This window comes from Podarcis erhardii (genome assembly GCF_964252035.2).
Source record: "Podarcis erhardii genome assembly, chromosome: 1".
Classification (NCBI taxonomy): domain Eukaryota; kingdom Metazoa; phylum Chordata; class Lepidosauria; order Squamata; family Lacertidae; genus Podarcis; species Podarcis erhardii.
The window spans coordinates 45,437,824-45,463,992 of NC_138497.1; the positions used below are offsets into that span (position 1 = coordinate 45,437,824).

At 41.1% G+C, this 26,169-nt stretch overlaps 1 protein-coding gene across 1 annotated transcript in view; it reads right to left on the reverse strand.

Annotated features, from left to right (window-relative positions):
- The window catches only part of PLA2G4F (phospholipase A2 group IVF), a 60,590-nt gene that overhangs the window by 7,343 nt on the left and 27,078 nt on the right, over window positions 1-26,169 (reverse strand). Inside the window, exons 21-36 of the mRNA XM_081839043.1 lie at window positions 21,517-21,653; window positions 21,227-21,358; window positions 19,359-19,399; window positions 16,980-17,022; window positions 16,690-16,753; window positions 15,273-15,409; window positions 13,813-13,926; window positions 11,975-12,012; window positions 9,880-10,015; window positions 9,002-9,138; window positions 7,996-8,218; window positions 6,280-6,397; window positions 4,839-4,976; window positions 4,276-4,383; window positions 3,402-3,593; window positions 1,964-2,130 (exon numbers count right to left, since the gene is read on the reverse strand). Of these exons, the coding sequence (XP_081695169.1) occupies window positions 1,964-2,130; window positions 3,402-3,593; window positions 4,276-4,383; window positions 4,839-4,976; window positions 6,280-6,397; window positions 7,996-8,218; window positions 9,002-9,138; window positions 9,880-10,015; window positions 11,975-12,012; window positions 13,813-13,926; window positions 15,273-15,409; window positions 16,690-16,753; window positions 16,980-17,022; window positions 19,359-19,399; window positions 21,227-21,358; window positions 21,517-21,653 (1,925 nt within the window). The remainder of the gene's footprint in view (window positions 1-1,963; window positions 2,131-3,401; window positions 3,594-4,275; window positions 4,384-4,838; window positions 4,977-6,279; window positions 6,398-7,995; window positions 8,219-9,001; window positions 9,139-9,879; window positions 10,016-11,974; window positions 12,013-13,812; window positions 13,927-15,272; window positions 15,410-16,689; window positions 16,754-16,979; window positions 17,023-19,358; window positions 19,400-21,226; window positions 21,359-21,516; window positions 21,654-26,169) is intronic.

Consider the following 26,169-nt stretch of genomic DNA (forward strand, 5'->3'; position numbering starts at 1 on the left):
ACCCTGCCCACGAGTTTGGGAATCCCCTGAATCTGGAAGTGCTTTTGGTGGTTCAGGTGTCTATTATATTTAAACATAAGACTTTGAGGGTTTAAACACGTGTCTTGATTTAGGTACAGTTAAAATTGGATTATCATTATTTGACTTCAAATAAGGGCTAATTTTTGCACTGTACCAATTTAGTTAATTTTGGACCCCTGTTGTAATATCTGAGAGACGTTAGCTTTGTTACCTCTATACCTTATCCCTACAGTATACTAGGAGGAATTAATCTTAAATATACAAATGCCGAACGGTTCTAAGAAGGGGGTGGTAACACCAGCGGAAAGGAGGCCTTCAAGACAAGAAGAGGGGAAGGAGGCAAGAGAAATTAGAGACTATGATAGCTTGATGGCCGAAATAAGAAAGGGATTTAAAAATAATGAACAGTATATTGAGAGAAAATTGATAGAGGTACAAGATACTTTAGATAAGAAACTGCAGGGAGTGGTGGGGGAATTGACAGGAAAAGTTAAAGATCTCTCGGTAAGAACTAAGGTTTTGGAGGACTCAGTGAAGAGGGTGCAAAAGGACACGAAAGACAGTAAGAAAGAGATGGACAGGATTAGACTAGAAGTTAAAGAGATAGGAGCGACACAGGAAGAGTTGTTGGATAACATGGCTATGACGCAGATGCGGTAAAATTATTTCTAGCTGATTGGAGCGGCTACTCTTGCTGTGCTCATTGAAATGTTTTGAGTAAAATGTCCCTGCCGTGACCCTGTGTAATTGCACCAAGGAAAAGATGGTTGCCCCAATGTACTTATGGGGGCAGCCATCTTTTTTCTGTACAATGTCCCAATGAGGCTTCAAGCAGCTAGAAAATATTTTTTAAAAGAAAAAGGAGCCAGAAACTTTTCAGACCACATCATAAGTGTGTGGGTCAATAACATTTTTAAAGAGTGCAGATTTTGCCTTTAAAAAAAAACCCATGCAGATATTCAATGGAGACACAAACTGGATTCAGCCCATTTTGACCATCCCTTGCCACAATTCTAAGGGTATGTTTGAACGATGATGCTGATAAACAACATTTAAAATAAAATCCCCCACAAGTGCCTACTCACAGAGAAAAAAAGAGTGTGGGAGCTGAGCAACAATAAAGAAAAAAATACCTGGCTACTTTTTTTAATATTCCATCTAGAGGGTTGTTTAAGACTAATTTCTGCCCTACATTCTACAGAGAATTCTTTTTGAAGCACCTGATATAAGAACTGTTTTCTGCTGAAAATCCACAATTTTAGCTTTGTTCACAAGTCAAAAAGCAGATACACTTTTGTTCAGTTTAATGTTAAGTTTCTCCTCATTTGATTGAAACTCAAGTGCCCATTGCTTGGAGTGACTGGAATGAGCTTTACTTTTAATAGCTGTGTAGAATGGAAAATTTTGGCAAGCACGAGAGAAACAGTACCCATTGAAATTACATCTTCTGTGACATGCCTTGCCCTCCTTTGTTTCTAGGTCCTTAGCCATTACTACATTGGTTCATAGGTATTTTGTCTGATGCAATGCACATATTATTTAGTGTATGATAGGCTTTGATTATGTTTGTTGCAGTCGGATGATGGTGATGATGGATATAAAACGATACCATTTCCTATCTATCTATTTATCTGTCTACTGATTGAATTTATATACAGCCCTATACCCAGGGATCTCAGGGTGGTTTACAGAATCAAAACCTTCGAGATTTTATGTAATCAACACCCCACTCCTGCAAAGTGCCTATTACAACATAATGTGTATTAACAGCTGCAAATCAAAGCATCAGCAAAATACTAAACTGCACTTTTTTCACAATGGCAAGGATTTTTTGGGGAGGGGGTAGGAATCTGTATTGGGACCCTGGCATGGAGGGTAGGAGAGAGTTCCTCTTTCCTGTACTGTGAGCAAACTGTTTGCAGAAGAATACCTTAACACTGACCTGGAAAGGGTTGTCCAGAGAGTAATCAAATGATAAGATGACATCTACTTTCCGCTCCTTTCTCAAGAGCGGGGGACAGCTAGTATTGATGAAATAGGCAGCATCGACCAGGCAGATACCTTCTTCTGATGGTGTCAGTTGATTAGGAAACTGGTCCAGTCGGCTGTCTGAAATGCAAATTATACAATAAAAATCAATCTAGTAATCTAATCTGATTTTTATCATCCATTGTCTTTCACAAAAAGTTTCAGATGTGGGACCCAAACCAATGGCTTCAAGTTACAAGAAAGGAGATTCTGACTAAACATCAGGAAGAACTTTCCAACAGTAAGAGCTGTTCGACTGTAGAATGGACTCCTTCAGAAGGTGGTAGACTCTTCTTCATCGGAGGTTTCTAAGCAGAGGTTTGGTGGCCATCTGTCATGGGACTGGTCTAGGTGGCTCTTAGGGTCCCTTACAACTCTACATTTCCATGATTCTATAGTTCTATTTGAAGCCAGTCCTCTTCCTGAGCCTGGAACTTTCAAGGAGCCAGTCTATGGCTCCAAACACCATTCAGAATTCAGGGCTCTGCCACACATTACATGGCAGCACACTTGTGTTTATCAGAACGTACATTCAAGTTGGTGTTCCAGCCAATCCCATCTTGCTGATAAAGTTTGCTTTCTGACACATATGTTGGTGAACACACTTTTATCATGTTCACATTTTACATATTTAGGTATATATTCAGAACATTGCATGTGTCCATTTAAAAAGAAGAAAAGCATATAAAATGAAATGTGTTCTTGAAACAGCACTCCAGGTCTAAGGAAGGCAAGATAACTTGACAAAAGAGAGACAGTGATAAATGAGCTCTGTTCAACACTTGCATATGTTTACAAGTAAAATCAAAGTCACTATGTTCACAGTAAACCCACATTTACACCTATTGTCCAGTATCCCACGCCCAGTTATGGGAAGATATAAGTCTGTAGGTTCTAAAGAAGAATTTAATAGTTAGTGTGTCAGGAATGTCCTTTCAGATGAAGGGTAGGATAGCAATTTTATTAACTTAGTAAATAAATTATCAGCACTAAAAAGCCCTAGGGTATGATGATTATTTTTGGTGGGGTTGTTTTCCTTTATTTTTTTGGTAACTAGAACTGTAATCCTAATCCTTTAGTTTGGAGAAAGCCCCACTGAATTCAATAGGTCATACAGTGGTACCTCTGGTTAAGAACTTAATTCATTCCGGAGGTCCATTCTTAACCTGAAACTGTTCTTAACCTGAGGTACCACTTTAGCTAATGGGGTCTCCCACTGCCGTCACGCGATTTCTGTTCTAATCCTGAAGCAAAGTTCTTAACCCAAGGTACTATTTCTGGGTTAGCGGAGTCTGTAACCTGAAGCTTCTGTAACCCAAGGTACCACTGTACTTCTAAGTAGACATAGTTACCTTTCCACGTAGAGAACTGACTCTCCTGGTAATAGTCTTTATGCATATGGAAACCACTGAGGAAGTTATGGATGTGATGGTGCAATGGACGATCAGTTAAAATATTTCTTATAATCTGAAAGAGCTTCCCATCAGGACACATCCAAGAGGTCCCCAAGTAAGTAGAGCTTTCTGGTGGAATATGATTTCTCTCTGAATAAGGGAAAGGAAGAGAAGGGGATTGGAGGGGGAGGAAGCAGTCCGTGTTGCTACTTTATGCCACTATAGCGTTACAGCAAATGTCTATGAAAAGGCTTATTCAAAAATCATATAATTGTCTTCCTCTGCACAATTTAAAGTAGATATATGACATTGTTTATGAATAATGACACACTGTCAAATACATATGCCTGGAACAGATACAGGTAACCCCATTTAGATACCAAAAAAGTGGGAAATTCCCTTAATGTTCCTTTAACAGAGATTTTTAATCTACATTCGCTAACACCTAGATATCACTCACTTTTAGTGAAAGCAACAAATAATATTGTGGCACCTTGAAAACTAACCAATTTGTTACGGTGTAAGCTTTCATGGACCATTTCATAACTTTCCACAGGTGGCCTTCCACACCACCCCAGCATGTGTGTTCATGCAAGTGTGTGCACACGCCCAAATACATGCTGTCTTATCTCTTCGCCACAGTGCTTTGTGTTAGTGTAGATAATAGCACTGTGCTGCCTTAAATCTCTTCCAGTTTCTGAACTGCACACTGGCCATCACTATGTTCATGTGAATGGAGGCAAACCATCTAGGCTACATCTGCAGGGCTTATTTATGAGAATATGTGTGCTGTTATGTACACATTATTTTAAGCTAACAACAAAATTCCTACCAATGTTTCTTATTTTGCTTCTGATAAGTTTCTGCCAAGATTCATCTGTACTGCTCAACTTATTCCAGACATCAAGCAGATTCACAGCAAGAATATTGCTCCACAACGCTGTAAAGTCAAGCATATTTAGGGAAAGATCAGTTCTTCTTTGCCTAATCCATCCTTTCGCATTCAGCTGTTTATCATTAATCAAAACTTCAATAGTAATTAATTACTCCTCCTGCCTTATTTAGGTCTTTTGAAATATTAGGAATTCATGTGCTACTAGATAATGGTTGTACTATTTGCTCATAAACACACATTTGTTTATTCATACGTATTGCAACAGAAAGGCATTTTATATTTAAAGTGAGGTGGCCTCCTCAGGCAGCTGATGTTGGGTGTGATAAAATTGCAGCATCAGGCACATAATTGTCTTGGGCTAGCCTACACCTCAAAATCATTTCCCAAAAATTATGATAGTTAACTACAAATCTGGTTGATGATCTTAGTAATTGCAAATCCAGTTCACAACAGCTTTCAAGAGAGTAACATGCCACTTTACAGGAAATTAATACAATTACCTTCTAAATAACAGATCCGGGACTCTAGGTTTTTCTTCATTAGCCGTCCCATGAAGAATTCACTTCCAAAATCTTCTGAATGGATGAATGCACCGTATTTCAGAAAACCAACTTCATAGGGGGAGAATTCACACCATTCTGTGTACAGACAATCAATAAGCATACTTGCTATCTTATTGCTGATGGAAGCATGGTAACATAATAATTCTGCATCTAAAACCTCCTATGAGAATATACTAATTTGTGTATGCGTTGTGTTTATCATTCTACCTTTCCTCCAAGGAGCATGGAGGGGGAAATGCATTGTGTAATATTGATAAATGATCTATGGGATACAATTATTTCCATATCTCATTCATTTTCACAAGAAACGACAAGTGAGGTCACTTTTACTTTCATTTTATTGATGGGGAAGTGAAGCTGAAAGAGGAGAGTTACTTCACCAAAGCCATCAAACAAGCACATGGCTCAATGGTCCAAGACCATCATTCAACCCAGACGCTGAGGTCCAGCTCCAAGGGCCTTCTGGTGGTTCCCTCACTGCGAGAAGTGAGATTACAGGGAACCAGGCAGAGTGCCTGCTTGGTGGTGGCACCCGCCTTGTGGAATGCCCTCCCTTCAGATGTGAAGGAAATAAACAACTATCTGGCTTTTAGAAGACATCTGAAGGCAGCCCTGTTTAGGGAAGTTTTAAATTTCTTGTGTTTTACCATTTTTAATTTGTGCAGTAAGCCGCCCAGACTGGCCGGGCAGTTTACAGCACATACAAAATTAATTATCATCACCATCATCTAAATGAGTCATTTATACCTATGTAAAGAAATTGCACTAACAGCCCAATTTATTTGCTGTGCTTACAGCAATCAATGAAACAAATTACTGTGCAGTTTTAAAGTGATCATTTCATATTTGCAGCAATGAAACCTACAAGGAATCTCCAGTTCTGCACACATACTTACTAACACTTAGGATGCTTCCAGGCTGGTTTTTTGTAGCATCTACATAATGGTGTTGGCATCAAAATGCCAGCAAATATTCCCCATCCCCTGCAATTTAATCTGGATTTTCCCTTCCTGGGGAAGAGATGACCTCTTAAAAAACAACAACAACAACCTGTTGCCATTAAGCTATTTGAAATATCTCAGGGACCCATTAGCAATATTAAGCCGTTGTCTACAAGCTCCTTTAGTGTCCTTGAGCAGGCCCCAAACCCGGCACATACATGCTAATCTCTGTTTCAGTTACTGTCATACAGACCTGTATAATTAATATGCAAGGTAAATTACCGACAGATCAAATAACCCCCAAGGATGTTCTGAATTTTCCCTTCTGGTACATTATTGCTACATAGTAAAGCTTACACAGGAGAATAGGCTAAGAAAAATTGCTGACATTTGCACCTGCCATTTCTCTACTGCAATTACAATTTTATAAGAATTACCTTTGAAATCAAAAGTAGAAATATGGTTTTCTTTCACATTAAGGGCTAAATAGAGGGGTAGGGGATTCTGCCCTTGATTCACAGCCTGTTGCTGATCAGATAGTTTAAAATCATTCACCTAATAAGGAGGAAAAACAGAAAGCAAGCAAAGGACTTGAGCTCAGAAGAGTGTGCCATGTACTGCAACAAATCAGATATGGTTTTGCAAAACAAATCTCTGAAAATTGTGTGAATATACACTTAAGTGCTTCATGCTTGCGCTTTTGTTACCCCTGACAGTTAAGTCCAGTCACGAACAACTCTGGGGTTGCGGCGCTCATCTCACTTTACTGGCTGAGGGAGCTGACGTTTGTCCACAGAAAGTTTTTCCAGGTCATGTGGCCAGCATGACTAAGCTGCTTCTGGCAAAACCAGAAATGGCGTTTACCTTCCTGCCGGAGCGGTACCTATTTATCTACTTGCACTCTGATGTGCTTTCGAACTGCTAGGTTGGCAGGAGCTGGGACAGAGCAACGGGAACTCACCCCGTTGTGGGGATTCAAACAGCCGACCTTCCGATCGGCAAGCCCAAGACTCAGTGGTTTACACCACAGAGCCACCCGTGTCCCTTTTGCTACCCTTACAATATCACTAGTTTAATGTAACAGTTATAAACTGTATGAATGAGATGGATGAGTGAATATATGGAATAAAGGGGGTCCTGCAAAATTTCCAAAGAATGAAACTAGGCTGCTGGTAGCTCTTTCAAAAAACCAGGACTCCATCAGATTAAAGGAGATCAATGTTTTCTGTGCTTTCCTCTTTCAGTTCTGGATTGTATTTAATATAAATAATATTGGTTGATAAGTGTGTTTTTTAGTTACTGATATGGCCTATTTTGCAACAAATTTTAAAATGTTGTAATGCTAGTTTTATCAAAATGGTTTGTTTCTCTGGATTATTATATTGCGCTTTGAAATCAATTGTTTTTAGGCTGCTCATTGTACTGGTATGTATTTTTTTGTTGTTATCCAGACATAACAACAACAAAAAAGTATACATGTAAGGTAACTCATATTTTTCTTCACTGAAAGCCTTAATTGAATGATTAATTGAATAGATACATGCCAGCAGGGGTGAACGAAGGCGTCGTGACACCCAGGGCGGGGCATTGCTAAGTAGGGCGCATGTGTGGCATCGCTACGTATGACACACGCACTGTACATGGCAATGCCATACATGTGCTGTACATAGTGGTTTGCCAGCCACGCCACTCCAGTGGATAATGCCAGGATCCTCCGTTCATGGCTGTAGCAGCGATAGAGGGATCCCACCGCTGTCCGTATGGCGTTGGAGCTGCGGCGCTGGCAAACCGCTATGTACAGCAAATGCAAGCGACGCCACACATGCGCTGTACATAGTGGTTTGCCACCGGTGCTGGGATCCTCTGCTCGCAGCTGCAGCTGCGAATCCTCCACATGCGGCTGTGGCTGCGCGATGGCTGCTCGCGCCGCCACGCCCAGGCCAGGGCAGCAGGGCAAGCACCCCGCAGGGTGCCACCTTGTCACCCACCTGGATGTGGAACCTGGGGTGCACTGCCCACCCCCCACCGTGACACCACTGCATGCCAGAGAGATGAAACAACCAACAGAGGCTTTGGGAGATAATTGGCTCTCCATTAATCATTTCTGTATTTGGACACTGATCATTAGGAGAGGCCTAACGCTGTTTACATACCCCATCATGCAAGATATTCTCCAGAGCTACGGCCCACAGGTCATTAAAAGAAGTAGAGTTGCCCTCTTTGGCCCTCTGCCTCAGCTCCTCTTGATAATAAATCAGATGCTCCAGAGAAAAGGTGCTTATCTTATTCTTTCCCATATGCTTCTTGGCTTCAAGGATTGGCCTCTCCAGATCCTTTTGGGACCAGTTGGAATCTTCATACAAATTTGACATGGTCCTAAAGAAACAGTTGTAATAAAATAATTAGGATAAATACATGGACAATAAAACACATACGCAAAGAAGCCACCTTGGTTTTTCTGAAGACTGGTATAAATGTTACACAGAAGCAGAGGAAATGGAAGGACAGGCGAGATGAGCCCTGCTTCACTTTTCCACTCTTGCACACTGATGTCTGAAGCGGCACATCTCAAGCACAACCATAAGTCCCAGGACTGTCCCTATTGGAAAAACCTATTTGGTGTTTCACAACTTTCTGACTAGTTGCAGGACCTTAGCCAGACCTAGCAGAGTACACGCAGAATCCACAGAAGCATTTGGCGACTTGGCTGCAGACAGGATAGACGAAGCAGGAACCAGGAACTTGTAGTTAGGTGTTTATTATATACAGTGGACTATTTACAGGAACAGAACACGGATCTTTTGCTAGCTCTCTCTGACACGACTCACAGCTCCCACACTGACACAGAACTCTGAACACGAACACTGAACTAACAGTTAGTAGGCCATTAATTATCACTCCTCTGAGAGAGCTTGACCAATCAGGGAGCGGTCTCCATGTCTCCATTATCACCAGGCAGACTTACTCCTTCAGATTGCCTTCTGGCTGTCAGCCAAACCTTAATTGACTCTGTGACTTCATTGCTGGTATGGCTTGGCTCAGGGAAAGCGGATTGCATACAAATAATGTTCAGATACTATGCACTTCTTAATACCTTTCCTTGGTTTCAGCTCCAAAATTCCACAATCCCCTCCCCCAGTTTCATGCTGACAGCCTCACCAAGTTGAGCCTGAGGTACCGCTGATATATGTTATGCAGTCCAGCATGCCAAGCTTCTGAAGTCCTGAGAGCTGCCCATAAAGAGACGTCATTGCTCTGCATCCACCTCCTGTGGCCATGACTGCAACTACTGGCACCTGTTTAAAATGCACAGACATATATATATTTATATTAATATCTGGCCTGTACATTAGCACACAATTAACAATGTCCTCTGGGTAGTTCACAGATTTAAAATATGAGTATTAGCATTTTCGAAAGGCATAATATCAGCTAGGATAATAATAATAATAATAATAATAATAATAATAATAATAATAATAATTTAATTATACCCCACCCATCTGGCTGGGTTTCCTCCGCCACTCTGGACGGCTCCCAACAGAAAATAAAAACACAATAAAACATCAAACATAAAAAACTTCCCTAAACAGGACTGCCTTCAGATGTCTTCTAAAAGTAAGATAGTTGTTTATTTCCTTCACACCTGATAGGAGGACGTTCCACAGGGAGGGTGCCACCACCAAGAAGGCCCTCTGCCTGGCATATGCCAACCATGCCAGATATCAGTTGCTTTGCTAACACCGTTGCCTCCCAAAACATTTATTTTATTCATTTAATAAATGTGCCACTTAATTGTGAAACCTCCAAGCAGTTTATGTAAACAAATAAAATACATTAAAAATATCAGTAAAATACAACATTGAAAACAAGGTGAGCTAAGAACAACTCCAAGCATGAAGTTCAACTTCCCACAACTTGCACGTTACACCAGCAGAAAATGAAAGGAGTCTTTTTTTTTTAAGGGATGTGTCAAATATAAATTATTTTCCTTTTAAAATATGCATTCTTTTCCTTCAGTTCCAGATCCAGCATACCTCATGATCCAACAGATCCTCTTCTAGCTGGAGGACACTTTTCAAACCAGCTGCAACCACTTTCTTCCGTTTATGTAGAAAAGTCTTTTCCTCTCCGCATAGGTCAAACCTCAAACGCACATCAAGGTGCTCTGAGCTGAAACAAAATTAAGGACATAGGTAGGGGAAGCAAACAGTAGTACATCATCCACTAACTACAGGATCAACATTCCACATTTAGAGATAGCCTGTTCCTCTAAATCAGGGGTGGGGAATCTGAGATGCTCCATATGTTGTGGGGCTCTCATTTAAACTTGTCTAATTTCAGCTTTACGCAGCCAGCTGAAATCGCACAAATTAAATGCACAGAAAGCAGGGAATCATAGAATTATAGAGTTGGAAGAGACCACAAGGGCCATCGAGTCCAAAACACCATCAGAGCACTCCTGACATATGGTTGTCAAGCCTGTGCTTAAAGACCTCCAAAGAAGGAGACTCCACCACACTCCTTGGCAGCAAATTCCACTGTCGAACAGCTCTTACTGTCAGGAAGTTCTTCCCAATGTTTAGGTGGAATCTTCTTTCTTGTAGTTTGGAACCATTGCTCCGTGTCCGCTTCTCTGGAGCAGCAGAAAACAACCTTTCTCCCTCCTCTATGTGACATCCTTTTATATATTTGAACATGGCTATCATATCACCCCTTAACCTCCTCTTCTCCAGGCTAAACATGCCCAGCTCCCTTAGCCGTTCCTCATAAGGCATCGTTTCCAGGCCTTTGACCATTTTGGTTGCCCTCCTCTGGACACGTTCCAGTTTGTCAGTGTCCTTCTTGAACTGTGGTGCCCAGAACTGGACACAGTACTCCAGGTGAGGTCTGACCAGAGCAGAATACAGTGGCACTATTACTTCCCTTGATCTAGATGCTATACTCCTATTGATGCAACCCAGAGCTTAAAGGTTCTTTTGGCACGGGGGCAAAAATAGCTTTTAAGGTCTCTGCTTTGGGCTTGGGGAGGCTCTTGGAAGAGCCTCATAGAGCCTTCAAAGCTCTCTGCCTTGCTTGGGGCACAAGACCTGTTTGGCATGCTGGCTCCAGAAGGTAAGGATGATCGCATTGGGGTGTTCCAAGTATACATGATTTCGGTTCTATGCATCTTCAGTAACCCCCATGCAAGTTGCAAGTCAACTGCGAGGGCACCAGACTGGCAAAGTCCAACCTAAACTATTATTAGGCATTCAAATCCAAACCAAACTGAATTTCTCCCCCATCGCAAATACTTAAGGTGAATATAAAATGACTGCAGCTAACACAAAGGAGAGAATTACCGTCATGACTTTGGACCCACATACATTAGTTAAGAAAAAGTGTTTTATATGCATTATAACACTGTGACACCAGATGGCGCGGTGGAGTTCCGTCTTTTGCCAATGTGATTTCCCACACTGAGGTTTACAACATGTTTTCCTGAAATGCTTTTTTGATGTGTCTAAATCCAGCCCTAAACCTCCTGACAGCAACTGCTTGAATTTCCCGTCTACACACACACACACACACACACACACAACCATACCCCACTGAAAACACTGGATGGGAGAAAAGAATAGGGGACTTTGCACTTGGGCGCACAATTCATGGCTTGAATCAAGAATCCTTTCTTTAATAAAAAAAAATCACACGAGTTAATTACCTGACCAAAGCCAGAATGTGGGTTGTCCCCAATATTGCCATGTTAATTGGACACTATAGCTATAGTCATCATTCTCTCTTCTTTTCTTCTCTGATCTCAGACCCTTATGTTCCATCCCATGTACATCCCACCCTATGTGTATATATGCTTGCCAGTTAAAGAATACATGACACATCAGATGAAGTGGATTGTACATCACCAAAGTTTATGTCATATTAAAACTGTTAGCCTTTAAGGTGCCAGAAGACTTGTTGTTTTTCTTACAACAGACTATCAACATGCCTATCCTTCTGGAGATTGACATCAGACTCCTCTAGCTAACCCAAACAGTTGCAAAGAGGACAATACAGAAAAAGAAGAAATAGACTGGGTTACCCTAAAAGTCTACTCAAGATTTGGGGGGGGGCGTCAGAAAAGTAATACATTACCAAGTCTGTGTACGCAATTTAACTTCCAAATTAGTATCCTGAAATGAAGAATAATGAAGAACAATATTTTAAGTCACATGCATAATCCACAGAACTCAGCATTCTTAGTTTCTATTCACATAATAATTACTTGCTGGAATATGCCACAAAATGGAAAAAAATAAAATCCTGGTAGTTTTTCTATGTGTTTCTGCTCTCTGTTAACAAGTGAAGCAAATCCTATGACACTCTAACTTTGAAAAATAATGCATTTTCTGTGGCTGCGTCTCTGGATCATAAAGTATAGGCACATTTATAAAAATGAAATGCCTGAGAACCGCAGAACATTTTTATTTCTCGTGATATTCCTGGGTTTAAATAAATATACACACACGCTTATCCTAAATATGCATAACAATAGAGGTTGTGTGAGTTGTGAGTTACATCCAGGCCTGTGATCAGCAGAGTTCCACTTATGCCACAAAAAGAAGACAATTTCTCATCCATTCCTCCTCCTTCCTGCAGCCCTTATCCCTTGCATAAGAGGTAGCGCAGCAGCTACACGGTGAAGGGGGGGGGGAATTACCTATGCTCACCCTACCGGATCTCATACCTTTCTGTGAATCAGACTGAAAGCTGAGCAATACTAAAACACTGAAACAAAGCTAAAAATTCCATACAAAAATGGCCATGGTAAAGGGTCCAATTTTATGGAACAGGGGAAACTGTGCAAAAAAATATATTTTTTCAAGATGCAAAAAAACTGAAGAAACTTTCCCTGCGGTAGAGGGAAAGGCATTCCAGAACGTAAGAGCAATGGGGGAAATGCCCGTTTTCGAGTTCACCACCCGACAATATTCTGTTGGATATGGTGATGACACAAATAAAATCCCCACCCCCATGATGTAAGACTTGGATTCTAAGTGATTGTTCAGATCTATACACTGGCAGGCAGTTCTTCAGGTAACCTGGTCCCACGTTGTTCAAGTCTTTATGTGGCAGGATCCACCACCACAATCTGGGACAGCTCCTTTCATGTGCAACTCTTAGGCACAAACGTATTACTGTACTTTTCTGTGTATAAGACTAGGTTTTTATCCTTAAAAATACAGTGGTACCTCTGGTTACAGACACTTCAGGTTACAGACTCCGCTAACCCAGAAATAGTACCTCAGGTTAAGAACTTTGCTTCAGGATAAGAACAGCTGGAGGCCCCATTAGCTAAAGTGGTACCTCAGGTTAAGAACAGTTTCAGGTTAAGAACAGACCTCCAGAACGAATTAAGTTCTTAACCCGAGGTACTACTGAAATGCTAAAAAGTGGGTGTCGTCTTATACATGGGTAGTGCATAGGGTGGACGTTTGATTGGTTGCTGCCTTAGCTGTCAGCGGCTATTGTGCGTATTGTTGATTGCTGCATCAATAGGTGGTTTTTAATGGATGACGCTGCGGCAATTGGGTGGGCAATTCGCTGCTTATGCCGGCAATGGGACAGATGGAGGTGAATTTTGCGACACGTATGGGTGAGCGATTTCAGCATTCCCTTCCCCCCCAAGAAAAGCTCAGCAACTCTGGACAATCCTCCCCAAAAAAGCTCAACAACTTCTCCCCCCATTTTCTTAAATTTGAGTCCTCCAAAACAGGGGGCTTCTTATACATGGGGGCACCTTATACACGGAAAAGTACGGTATATTTCAGCTATCACTTCCAATTATGTGGAAGCACTCAGAGAGCTTTTCCAGATAGCTTGATATTGTTTGCATCATTAAAGTCCACTTTTCCAAGATCAGCCATTGTATAAAAAGCTGGGACAGTTAATTGCCTTAAGTTTAGGAACCTATCAAAGAGTGAAGTGCTTACCTCTGATGCAGTAAGAATGACTTTCACCTCCTGCCCCACAGAAAGTGATTTCAGAGGCATAGTCAGGGATGCAGATGAATTCTGTTTGTCTTGCTCCCCATTACTTGAGCAATGCTAGATGGAGGTGGGGAGAGTTATGTTGTTAAATCATCAGAAAATACTATGTTTAAAGATTATTTTGATTTTTCAAAAAAATAATGTTATATTTCAACCAGAGTAGGATGACAGTCTAAAGAACCCTAGGGTTGAATCCTGCAGTTTTTGCATATAACTTATCAGTTAACTGAAACTCTAAAATGATATGTATATTATCAGTTTAATTAATGTTTATCAAGGTTATTACATTAGATGGGCAAACTTTTGGACTGAAAGCATGAATATAATGAGTGTTACCAAATGGAGCTAACACTTTTACCTCACTGCTGTTTTTGGTTTGGGGGGAGTAGTTGAGGGAGAGTCTGGGTGCAAAAGCACACTCCTAAAAATATCTACTGGGAAGCAAGTCCCATTTAAATTTACTCTGAAGTCGGTGATGATTGGTGAATGAGGTATTTCAGGCCAGGGTTCCTGGAAGCCAGGTCCCAGTACCTGACCTCTTGCACCACCAGAATAGCATGTCTACCAAAGACGTCATGGTCTGGATTATATCTACACAGAGGTGCCAACTAAACAGCATTTCGAAACACACCAGCTGATTCAGCATCTAGTCAGATGAAGTTTCAGATCCAGGGCCTGCTTTTCAGTCTATATAACTGAGAAATGAGAATATCCCATCAGACCTAGCTTCTGCTCCCCACACTCTGCCTCTCAATCTGATCCTTTGCTAACTTGGACTACACCAGAAATAGTCAACATGATGCCCTCCAGATTATACCACCTTCTGAAGATGCCCCATTCTTCCTTTCAGAGTTCCTTCCTTTCTGCCAATATATTCCCCTTTCTTGCCCATTCAGATCATGTGCATGTAGAACACTAAAATAAAAAAGGGGTTACTTTCACTCACTTTCCAGAACAGCAGCTGCACTGGTCCGCAGCACAAAAGAAAAAGAAAAGATATCACTCTACTATAGTTTCCCATTATGTTCAAATACAGGAAACTGTGGTTTGATCAAATCACAGTTAGAGATAACAAAACAGAATTAAACTGTGTTTTCATATTCTGGTTTTGTACAACTACCCATAGACAACCACTGTTTCCCATATGAGGACACAATAGGAAACTATAGTTTGTGCAACACTGCAAATCAAAACTTTTAACTTCCTCCCCTCAAGTTCTAAGGAAGAAGGAAGTGGATTGTTGCATGGGAATCTGAGGCTCACTGTGGCACATTATTATAATAGAAACAGAAAACCATGATTTCCTGGGCCAGTATTTTATAATACTCTGAGAGGGGGTACATTATTCTATTCCTATTGTATTTTTAGGTGCAGTGCATTATTTCCAATGAAAGTATGGTCACCTGCAGGTGGGCGTTTAATTGTGGTTCCCAATACATCGGGTAGTGAAAATAAAAGCATTCTACTGATCCAGATTCCAAAACAGTTTTCCATGTATCTTCATATGATCCCTTCATTCTCAGTTCAAGATCACCTTCTTCTAAAAAGAGAAGCCCAAACAGATTACAGTATCAACTTGAGCGTAAAAAACATATTTTACCTACAAACTGCCCTTTATAGCTACAGTGGTACCTTGGTTCCCAAACACCAAAAACCCGGAAGTAAGGTTTGCAAACATTTTTCAGAAGCCGAACGTCCGATCTGGCTGTCGGCTATTGTTTCCGGGGCACCTGCACCAATCAGAAGCTGAGCCTTGGTTTTTGAACATTTTGGAAGTCAAACGGACTTCCAGAACGGATTAAGTTTGATGCTTTTGTTTTTGCATTTTTTATTTTGAGGCTTTTTCGGTTAATTTGTTTTTGGGACTGTGTGGAACCCAGTTCAGCGATTGATTGATTGAGTGAGTGATTGATTGATTGATTGATTGATTGATTGTGTGACTGTGGAAATGGATAAAAGCCCCCCATCCAAACAATGACTATCATCAGTGCAGGTAAGAAGAAAAAATATTTTTTATTTTTATCATCTACAATGCTGTCTTATTTATTTTATAGTACAGTACATTGATTATTGCTTTCATTTTATAGATCAATGGTCTTGCTAGATAGTAAAATTCATGTTAAATTGCTGTTTTAGGGGATGTTTTTAAAAGTCTGGAACAGATTACTCTGTTTTGTATTACTTTCCATGAGAAAGTACGCCTTGATTTTGGAACACTTTGGTTTTGGAACGGACTTCCAGGATTAAGTTTGAGAACAAAGGTACCACTATACTATCTGGATTTAATAGAAATGTCCCCCCCCAAAAAAAAAAAAATTAAGCACCTAATAGTTGCTTAACAGCTACAAGGAAAACCAACCCCAAAATATTTGCACCAGTAAAATGATTGCTTTTCCAAACAGCAGTTATATATTTAATAACTTGTTGGTATTTGTTTCTAATTTAAATACTAGCGATAACTTCAAATTTTGCCAAGGGCTAGTTAATCAAGAGGCTAGATATGCTATAAAGGAGTGTTAACAATCTCAGTATCCTTCAGTCCATTCCGGACTTTCCAAGTAATTATCCATAATATGCCACCTTATTTTCTCCTACAACTTGACATTGCAACATGAAGAACATTTAAGCAGCTTGTATGCATTTCATCCTGATCTTATTATCCAATATGGAACAGAATCAAAAGCTGTTGCTTAACAAAACAGCAGCAGCAGCAGCAGCAAGATAAAGAAAAATATTTATATCTGCATCAATTTTCTTGATTCCCAGAAAAGAGAGAGTTAATTGTTGCTGAGGTGGGGTAGGATCTCTACCTGGAATTACCTTTGAAATACTTCGCACTTTTCTCCTTGGAAACACAAACATTCAAGCAAGAAACTGGACGGGCCTGTGAAAAATGAACAATAATCCAAGTAATGAAGCTTCAAATTTATTGAAATGGTCAAGCATTCATGAAGAGCTGCCTCTAAAGGCAGTTCTTTAACATTTGTCTCCCATAGTCCTCCACCCCACAGCCTTTAGTTCCTTTTGTGTATATATTAAATTATAATTCACCTAAAACTACATTCCAGAAACAATGAAAGGATGCACAAAATCTAAAGGATTAAGATTACCACTATGATGTTGTTTGTGAAGAGATTCTCAAGACGATCCAAACTAGAAGGGGGGAAATGCAAGTTTTAAAAAACAATTGCACTGAATACATCTTTCTTAGCAACCAAACTTGCCTTACAAATTTAGCGAACTGAGGCCTGGCAAAGCAGGATTACAGGAAGGAGTGTGAGCCACAGGCAATAAAGAAAAGCAGACCCTCCAAGTGTCCCTATTTTCCAGCGACAGTCCTGGGTTTACAGAAGCCATCTTGGTTTCTGATTTGATCCCAGAACGTCCCACTTTTCCTTAGGATGTCGCAATTTTCATTGGAGAAATGTTGAAGAGTATTGTAGGACATCCCCATTCCACTGAAAAAGTTTTGGAGGATATGGAATAGGACATCCCCAGGGCTTTTTTTTCAACAGGAACTCATTTCCAGCACCTCTCAGGTGGGTACCATTGCCATTACAGTATAAGAGAACGGGAAGGCGTTCATCATGAGTTCTGGCACCTCTTTTTCTAGGAAAATGGCACTGGGCATCCCTATTTTCAATGGAGAAATGTTGGAGGGCATGCAAAAGGAATCCCACCCTCACTCACATCCAGTCTAGACAACAACAAACTCTAGACACCAACTAAAGCACTTACTCAGAGCAAGCCAATACACCCTAACTTTTAGTAAGCATGTTTAGGAGACTGCAGCCTGAAGTTCCTTCAACTTCAGTTGGGGGAGAATATCTATGTGATTCATTTTAGCACCCACTTAAAAGTGCTTAATGGTAATCAAATTGGGCCTGCTACAGATGTACACATTAGTTTGTTCTGTGTGTATCGCCGTCCTTTGCTGGATATAATCAAATTTTACTTTGCTTTTCTATTTGTGCAAGACAACCCTTATTCTATGATCCCTGGATCCAAGCCTACATGTTTTAATAATCACTCACTATATGCTTTTACGAAAAAGTTCCAAAAATCCTTCCATTGGAACTATTACGGTACTTTATAAAAATTGATAGTATTTAGGAACACTCCCAAATTGTGGTGTGATACATTATGGGTTCTTCAGGGGTTACAGTGGTGTCCAAACTTTTTTCAAAGAGGGCCAGATTTGATGAAGTGAAGGGCCGTGAGGGCCGACCAAAGTTGTTAACCTTTTTTTCGGGTTGAAGTTGTTGAACTTTTTTTCAGATTGAAGTTGTTGAGGTTTTTTTAGGACACACACACACACCCCAGGAAACAAACTGCCACAGGGGCTGGATTAAACCAACTGGGGGGCTGGATTAGGCCCCCAAAACGGACTTTGGACATACCTGGCACTTCAACATGCCTGCTAGTCTTTCTTTCCCCATAACATTGTTATGTAATGAATTGAATAGGATCCAAACTGCAGCAGTCTGATTGGTCCTAGAACAATAGGATCCAAAACGCAGCAGTCTGGTTGGTCCTAGAACAATAGGATTCAGAATGCAGCAGTCTGATTGGTCCTAGAACAATGCAGCAGTATGATTGGTTGGCAGGAACCACCCAATCATTCTCCAGATAGAAGCGAATCCACAACCAGATTGGCTTACAGTAGAATTCCGGAATTAGCCAATCATGTGCAGCCCATTGTGTAAATAATGTATATAAAGCAGATACTTTGAGGGGACATTCATTCATTCCTCCTCACCACTATGAGCTGAAGAAAGAGCATGAAATCACTTTGTGACTCTGAGTATATTTCAACATAGAGATCTTTTTCTTTGTTAGATGATACTTCCCCAACAGTTTGAATGTACAACATTTAAAGCAATAGCAATGCAGTTTGTTTTTTATGTGATATGAAAGAAAATACTTTGCTTTTACTATGTATACTACTTGAATTATAGAGAACAACCTTATCTCTCCAGTAGAAAAAATGGCAAGTGTGAAACAGCCCCTGAAATCTACCTGTAATGGTTTCAATTCCACATTATGGATCAGCAAACACCCTGCATCACATTTCGTACGGCATGCTCCCAGAATGGAGGAAAGGCATAAAGCAGGCTTTATTTAATTAAATTAAGAAGAGCATGCTTACTTCAGGAAGACTAGAACTTTTGGTGAAAGGTAATTAACTGAAAAACAGAAGAAGCAACCACATCAATTGTTTGATTTATTATGCACAATTAAATTCATGCCTAGACAAGCTAAAGTCTATCATCTGGGAGCTTTCAGCACCCTGAATGCTCAAAGTGACAGCATATGTAATTAGTTGTGCTATCTTGATGACTCCTGCTCATTAAATTCACAGCTTGTTATAAACAAAGACATCTATAAATGCACTAACTTAAACCCATATTTTTTTAAAAAAACAAAAAACTGACATGACACCACATTTTATAAAGAATCCAGAATACTTCCCTATTATTACTACATACTTTTCCTTCATTATGAACTCTACGTCCAGTTCTTCCTTACTCTGGAAAGAAAAAGATGGCTGGGATCAGCAACAAAATAATAAAAGAATCTGCTTAAAAAACAAAAAAAAGTAAAGAGATGCTTTTCATATTAACTGAATATGAGTGGCAAGTGAAGCAAAACATTGCAGGATTTCAGCCATAAAACTATAAGAAGAGTCCTGCTGGAATAGCCCAAAGTCCTACTTGTTCCTCCATTCAGTCCTTATTCTGATAATCAGCTGCGGATTGCCTTAACCTACAACATGCATGTCCAACTTCAAGTAGCTTGTGATCTACAATCCAATATCATAAACTGGCAGTGATCTACCAGCCAGGGATAGGTGCAGGGTGGGCGGGCAGGCGCTGGCTGCTTCCCCTGAGGGAGCAGGGACATGTAGGGAAAGGTGTAGGGTGGGTGGCAGGATGGGTGCAGGGTGGGCGGGTACAGCCCAGCTCTCTCTCCCCCCCCCCCACAAGCCAGCCCTTTCTCTCTCCCGCCCCCCTCCAAGCCAGCTCTTTCTCCCCCGCACCCCAAGCAGCTGTCTCTCTCTCTCCCTTCAAACCAGCTGGGCTGCGGAGCTCTCCTGCACAACGCTTCTCCTCCCGCCCACCCTCAAACCAGAGCACTATCTCTATCTCTCTCCCCCCCGTCAAAGGGAGCCACGCAGCTGATGTGGATCCCAATACAGCAGTGCCGGCCCTCCCTCCCTCCCTGCTTGCCAAAGGGAGCCTTCCCACGCGGCTCCTCCTCGCGCCTCCCTCCATCTCCGGCAGCCTTCCCCTCTCCCAATCGGGAAAGCCACGCTAAGCCCGCCTCCACTCTTCCAGCAGCATCCCACAGACCTCTCCCCAGCTCCCTCGCGCCTCTGCTCAGCCTTGCATCGCTGTGGAGACCGGCAGCGCAGGGGCTGCTGCTGCTGCTGCAGCATCATCTGAGGTTGCAGAGAAAGGCCCTGCGATCGATCGACTGGGGGCTCACGATCGACATGCCGTACATGCCTGTGCTACATGAATTTGTCTTCTTCCTTTTGGCCCTACAGGTTTTGCTGAATTACAATTCCTCTCAGTGCCAGGCTCACACCTCCTTTAAAATTTTTCTAAATTGGCAGCCATCACTACACCTGGGGCTAGTGATTCCACAGTTCAACTGTGTGAAGATCTACTTCCTTCTGCTTGTCCTCCATTTGGTTTCATTGGATGATTACCGGTTCTAGTATTAAGTGGGGGCGGAAGAATGTCCCTATTCACCTTTTCTACACTGTGCATAATTGTATGCATTTTATATCCCACCCTGTTGTCCATCGTTCCCACAGCTCCACCAACATTCAGCATCCTCAACCCTCATTAGCCTACTTTGGCAACCCCCCAACCACCCCCCCAAAAAAGGGGGATTTTGGGGGTACTTCTACAAACCTTACGGGTCCCTCCTGCTTGCTGACACCTCTCCCCCTTATGTGTGAACAGTGTCGCTTCAGTTAAATAAAGGATCCACACAAAGCAAGTATGTTTGCCAGTTACAGGTGGGCTAGAGATGCTTACCTGACCTCTCAGCAACTGAGTGCCTGCTCTTACCAGGAGACGGAGTGCAGCGCAGTGCAAACACACTGACAGAGCCAATCCGGTGCTCTTGCCAGAGCATTTGCACCACAGTTGCTCTCCCTGCCACCTTGCCCTCCTGATAAGCAGAGGCGACTCACCTCAGGAAGTCAGGTAAGCGTCATTCAGGCCTTCTTCAAACATGGCATATGATGTCAGATAATATAGTTACATAATCAAAATGTTCACGAGGCACACACATAAATATTTCTCCTCCACTGAAGTATAAAGCAAGGTATTTTGTTCTGCACCTCTGAATTCAGTATGAAGGTTGTGTGGAATCTCTCTCCAGGGCTGACTTCAGCTACATCAAAAAGGACAGTGAAGAGAAGGTCATCTGTGGTGAGCAAGTCTTCATCGTAAATCTTCAGTTCCAGGGTGTTCTGAAAATTAAGGAAGCGCCTTAAAAAAATTGTATGTGCTTGTGTTAAATGTTAGGACCTCAAATTCATCTGAACTAAAACTTGCCCATCTTAAGCTACTAGAGAAATTCTAGAATGCAGATTCTCTGAGACTAATGCCATAAACGCCATTTCCTTACCTTCACTTGATTCTGTACTGTAAAATAGAAGGTTTCGTTCCACACAGGTGCACTTGAATTCAGGACTGTTTGAGTCCTTGCTTCCTCCTGCGAAGCTGTTGGCAGCCATAGTGTTACATAGCAGTCAGCTCCACTCACTAAAGCAGGGAGAAAAACTTGCTTAGTAAGAATCTAAAGCCAAGCACTAAAATCACAATTCTGATAACCTTTGTGACTCTATTGTATTAAGTTTGGCACCTTTCAGATAAAGAAATTAGGTAGGTTTGGACCTAACTTCTGCAGGGATAAAGAGCCAGTTTAGCCCAAGGTACACTCCTTTATTTTTCTACCATATAAATGAACACCCTTAATAATTCACTTCTGTGAGGGAAAGTAAAGCCCTGCACTAGATGACACCTTTTAACAGAGGGAGGGAGAAATTGTCCCTCATCCACACCCGCTGACTGGCCTGACATGACATGACAGACATATAGCACAGAAGGATGGAGGTAAACAATACATCTCTGAGCTGTCTGCAAACCTCTCCATACCAACTACACATACCGAACTTATCAAAACAGTAGGGGTGTTAGTCAACTAAGTGTTACTCAAAGTAGACCCACTGAAATCAGTTGTCATAAGTGAGTCATGTTGGTTAATCTCAATGGGTCTACTCTGAGTAACACTTAGTTGACTACCACCCTTGGCATATTACTAATCACATATAAAGGGCTGCTCTACATATTAAAACTACATGGCAGTACGTAGAAGACTGTCTTATACCAAGGGTCAAAATATCTGTCCACCTAGCCTAATATTATCTACTCTGACTGGAAGCTTTTCAAACAAGCAGGAGTCTTTCCCATTACTTGCTACCTCAGGCTTCCTCAACCTTGGCCCTCCAGATGTTTTGAGACTACAATTCCCATCATCCCTGACCACTGGTCCTGCTAGCTAGCGATCATGGGAGTTGTAGGCCAAAAACATCTGGAGGGCTGAGGCTGAGGAAGCCTGTACTACCTGATTCTTATTTTAACTAGAAATTTCCAGGAATTGAACCTGGAAACTTTTGCACGGAAAACATGTGCTCTACCCACTGAGTTATGGCTCCTCCCCACTGAAATGTGTAGTGACCCTGCTTTTCACATCAATGACCAGGACAGCTTCTGTGTAGAATTTTACATGTATACCAGTCTTCACTTACATATTATATTTATACGTAAAACGTAGCTACCTCTGAGTCCTAAACTAATAAGGTGGTACTCTGTGTTGTGTAATATTTAGAAAGGGGTTATTTTTTAAGCATCAAATGGCATGACTGTGAGCTGTATCCAAATAAGGTCTACTTAGAGTAGACCTACTGAAATTATTGCTCATGACTGACTCATGCTTATTGAATTCAGCGAGACTTCTCTGAGGCTGGATCCAAACAGATATTAAATATGCTATTAAAATACTATTAAAAATTGCAATAAAATATATATGCAATTTGCCATTGAGCTCTACAGAGCCATCTGGTGTCACAGTCTTATAACATACTTATAATGTTAGAATTGCAGCTGTGTAACTGAGTCCTCAGGAGGAGTAGGACTTAGTTAGAAACAAACCTATGTGTCCCACCAAGTTTGTTCTCAGGCCAAAGAGTCTTTATACATATAAAAGGGTAGGTCTGTGGTTCCTTCAAAAACCTGCCAAAGCATTCCAGCTTTGCCAAATATTTTTGATCCCTAGTTAAAACCTGAATTTAGAATTCCACTCTCACCATCTGTTGAAAATGTTTCATGTTTTGTTTTTCTGGTTACCAGTCCTTTTAATTTCATGGAAGAGAGGCAACCAAAATGTGAAGGAAATATGGTACTCACGTGGGTCGGCTGCAGTGATATTTCTAGCTTGCAAGATTTTCACAGTGAGCTGAGAAGTGGGGAAGGTTTGGATCTGCAAAGTAAATGTATGATTTGATGAAGTCACAAAACTGAATTTAACTACACACACTTACCAGCAAAAGGGAACAGAATAGATAATCTCAGAATTGTAGAATGATAAGACAGGAGCATATCTGAGAGGTACTTTAACCCAGAACATGAACAGTAATTTGAAGGTAAGGTTCAAAACAGATGAGGAGGTGATATTTAAAAGAACCCTTCTATGAGTTACAATCTCATAGAATCTCATACAATGCTTTACCTACTTAATCTCAAGACCTTGTACTCAGTTACACAGTTGGAAATAAAACATTTTAAATGTGTTGTAAAGTACAGTATACAAATGTGCAGTGCTTTTCTTCTTTAAAAAATGTTTAGGGGTACTCTCAAGAAAATCACCATTTTATAGTTCAAATCAGGAAAAATAAATACAGTAAATGGGCAAAAGTACAAAGATTCACAAAATGTTTAGGGGTATACGTACCCCTGCGTACCCCCAGAAAAAAGCACCACAGATGTGACACTAGATGGCAACAATGAACTATGCAAAATTCAATGCATTTTTAAAAACGTTTTTTTAAAAAAAGCATTTTCACAGCGTTTTTATATATGTACAGATTCCACCCCTCACATGCTAATCTTGTTGAAATGCCCTCAAGTGTATTGACCCTGTAGTGCATGTACTGCATATGTAGACACACACACACACACACACACACACACACACACACAAGCCCAGAATGTGTCCCTCCATTTGCCCCCTCCCCTTCCAGGTGATACGCTGTATAAAAAAAACCAATTTATTGAATAGCTGTACTTTTAAATTTACCTCCGGTAAACTGGTAGTTGGATTCTCAGACATCCTGTACTCTCAAGCCTCATGCAGTCAGATGAGAAAAATGTCAGGTTGTGCTTGAGGGAACTGGTTCCTTGACTGAAGGGGACTAGTCCTGGTTGTGTCTGCCTTTAAAGTGACAGAACTTGGAAATCGTTGTAATATAAGCAGAAATTCAACCCCACCCTCGGTGATTAAAAACAAATACTTTAAGAGTGCTCCGTGCACATATAAATAGAAAATTATTATTTTAAACAAGTTTGCACTGTATTTTTATGGTGTGGCCAACTGAGTTATGCACATCACTAGCTGACAAAATTCCAGAGTTCCTTTCCTGGTATCCATTACCAAATGTGACCTCAGAGCTTCTCCAGATGCTAAACCAAGTCATGCCCAGATTGTTAAATCATGCAGTGTAGCCATCAGTTTTTACCTAGTACAATAGCCAGTACCCAAATTAGCTGTACTGCAGGGGACTGAAGATTGCAGCACTGCCAGCAGTTTAATGTGGTTCAGGGTGGTAAAATTAATCAGAGTACTAAAAGCAATATGGGACACGGGTGGCGCTGTGGGTTAAACCACAGAGCCTAGGGCTTGCCGATCAGAAGGTCGGCGGTTCGAATCCCTGCAACGGGGTGAGCTCCCGTTGCTTGGTCCCTGCTCCTGCCAACCTAACCGTTCGAAAGCACATCAAAGTGCAAGTAGATAAATAGGTACCACTCCAGTGGGAAGGTAAACAGCGTTTCCGTGCACTGCTCTGGTTCGCCAGAAGCGGCTTAGTCATGCTGGCCACATGACCCAGAAGCTGTACACCGGCTCCCTCGGCCAATAAAGCGAGATGAGCGCCGCAACCACAGAGTCGGTCACGACTGGACCTAATGGTCAGGGGCACCTTTACCTTTACCTTTAAAAGGCAATATAGATTGCAAGGGGCTCCAAAAGGATCTCTCCAAACTGGGCACATGCACGGTAAAAAGGCAAATGTGATTCAGTGTAAGCAGATGTGATGTGATGTGATGTGATGCACATAGAGGCTAATTAGTTAAACAAATAAATCCCATCTTCACATATAAACTGATAAGGACTGAACTAGTGGTGACCAACCAGGAAAGAGTTATTTGGATTGTGGGGAATAGTTCAATGAAAGTGAAGATGTAGTTTGCAACAGCTTTGAAAAAGGTGGATTCTAAGTTAGGGATCATTAGTAAAGGAATAAAAAAATAAAACTGCCAATATAAGAATGCCCTTATATTTGGTGCAACTACACTTGGAATACTGTGTACAGCGGAACCTTGGTTTTCAAATGTAATCCATTCTAGAAGCCTGTTCAACTTCCGAAATGTTCGAAAATCAGCAAGTTCAATGGGGGAAATTGAGAAATGCACCTCAGAAGCCATTCGACTTCCGAGGCGTGTTCAAAAATGGAAGCATTCACTTCTGGGTTTTCGGCATTTGGCTTCCAAAACATTTGGCAGCCAAGATGTTCAAAAAACGAGGTTTGACTGTGCTAGGTGAGTCTCGGGGTACCTTCCATCTCTATGGTACTATGATTTGAGGCATTTTAGCTTCCCTAGTTCTATAAAATAAATGCATGCTATTTTCTTATTATTTAAAAAAGGTCATGCATTATGTTCATGTGTCTCACAAAGGAAACTCTTACCTGCTGTGTGTACAATTGCAACAATAGCTTGCAAAGTTTTCTTCCCTTTCTGGAAGGCAGGAAAGTGCAGGTTTAGATGCATAAGGGCTTATAATACAAGATAGTAACCAACTTCTACAGCTGTTAAGTAGACGCAAATATAGTTTTATCACACTAAATAGCTTTTCATTTGAAGAACAAGCCACTTCTGCTCAAAAAGCCTTAGAAATATTGCATATATTTGTATACAAACATCGAATCTGGTTGCTGTTGCATAC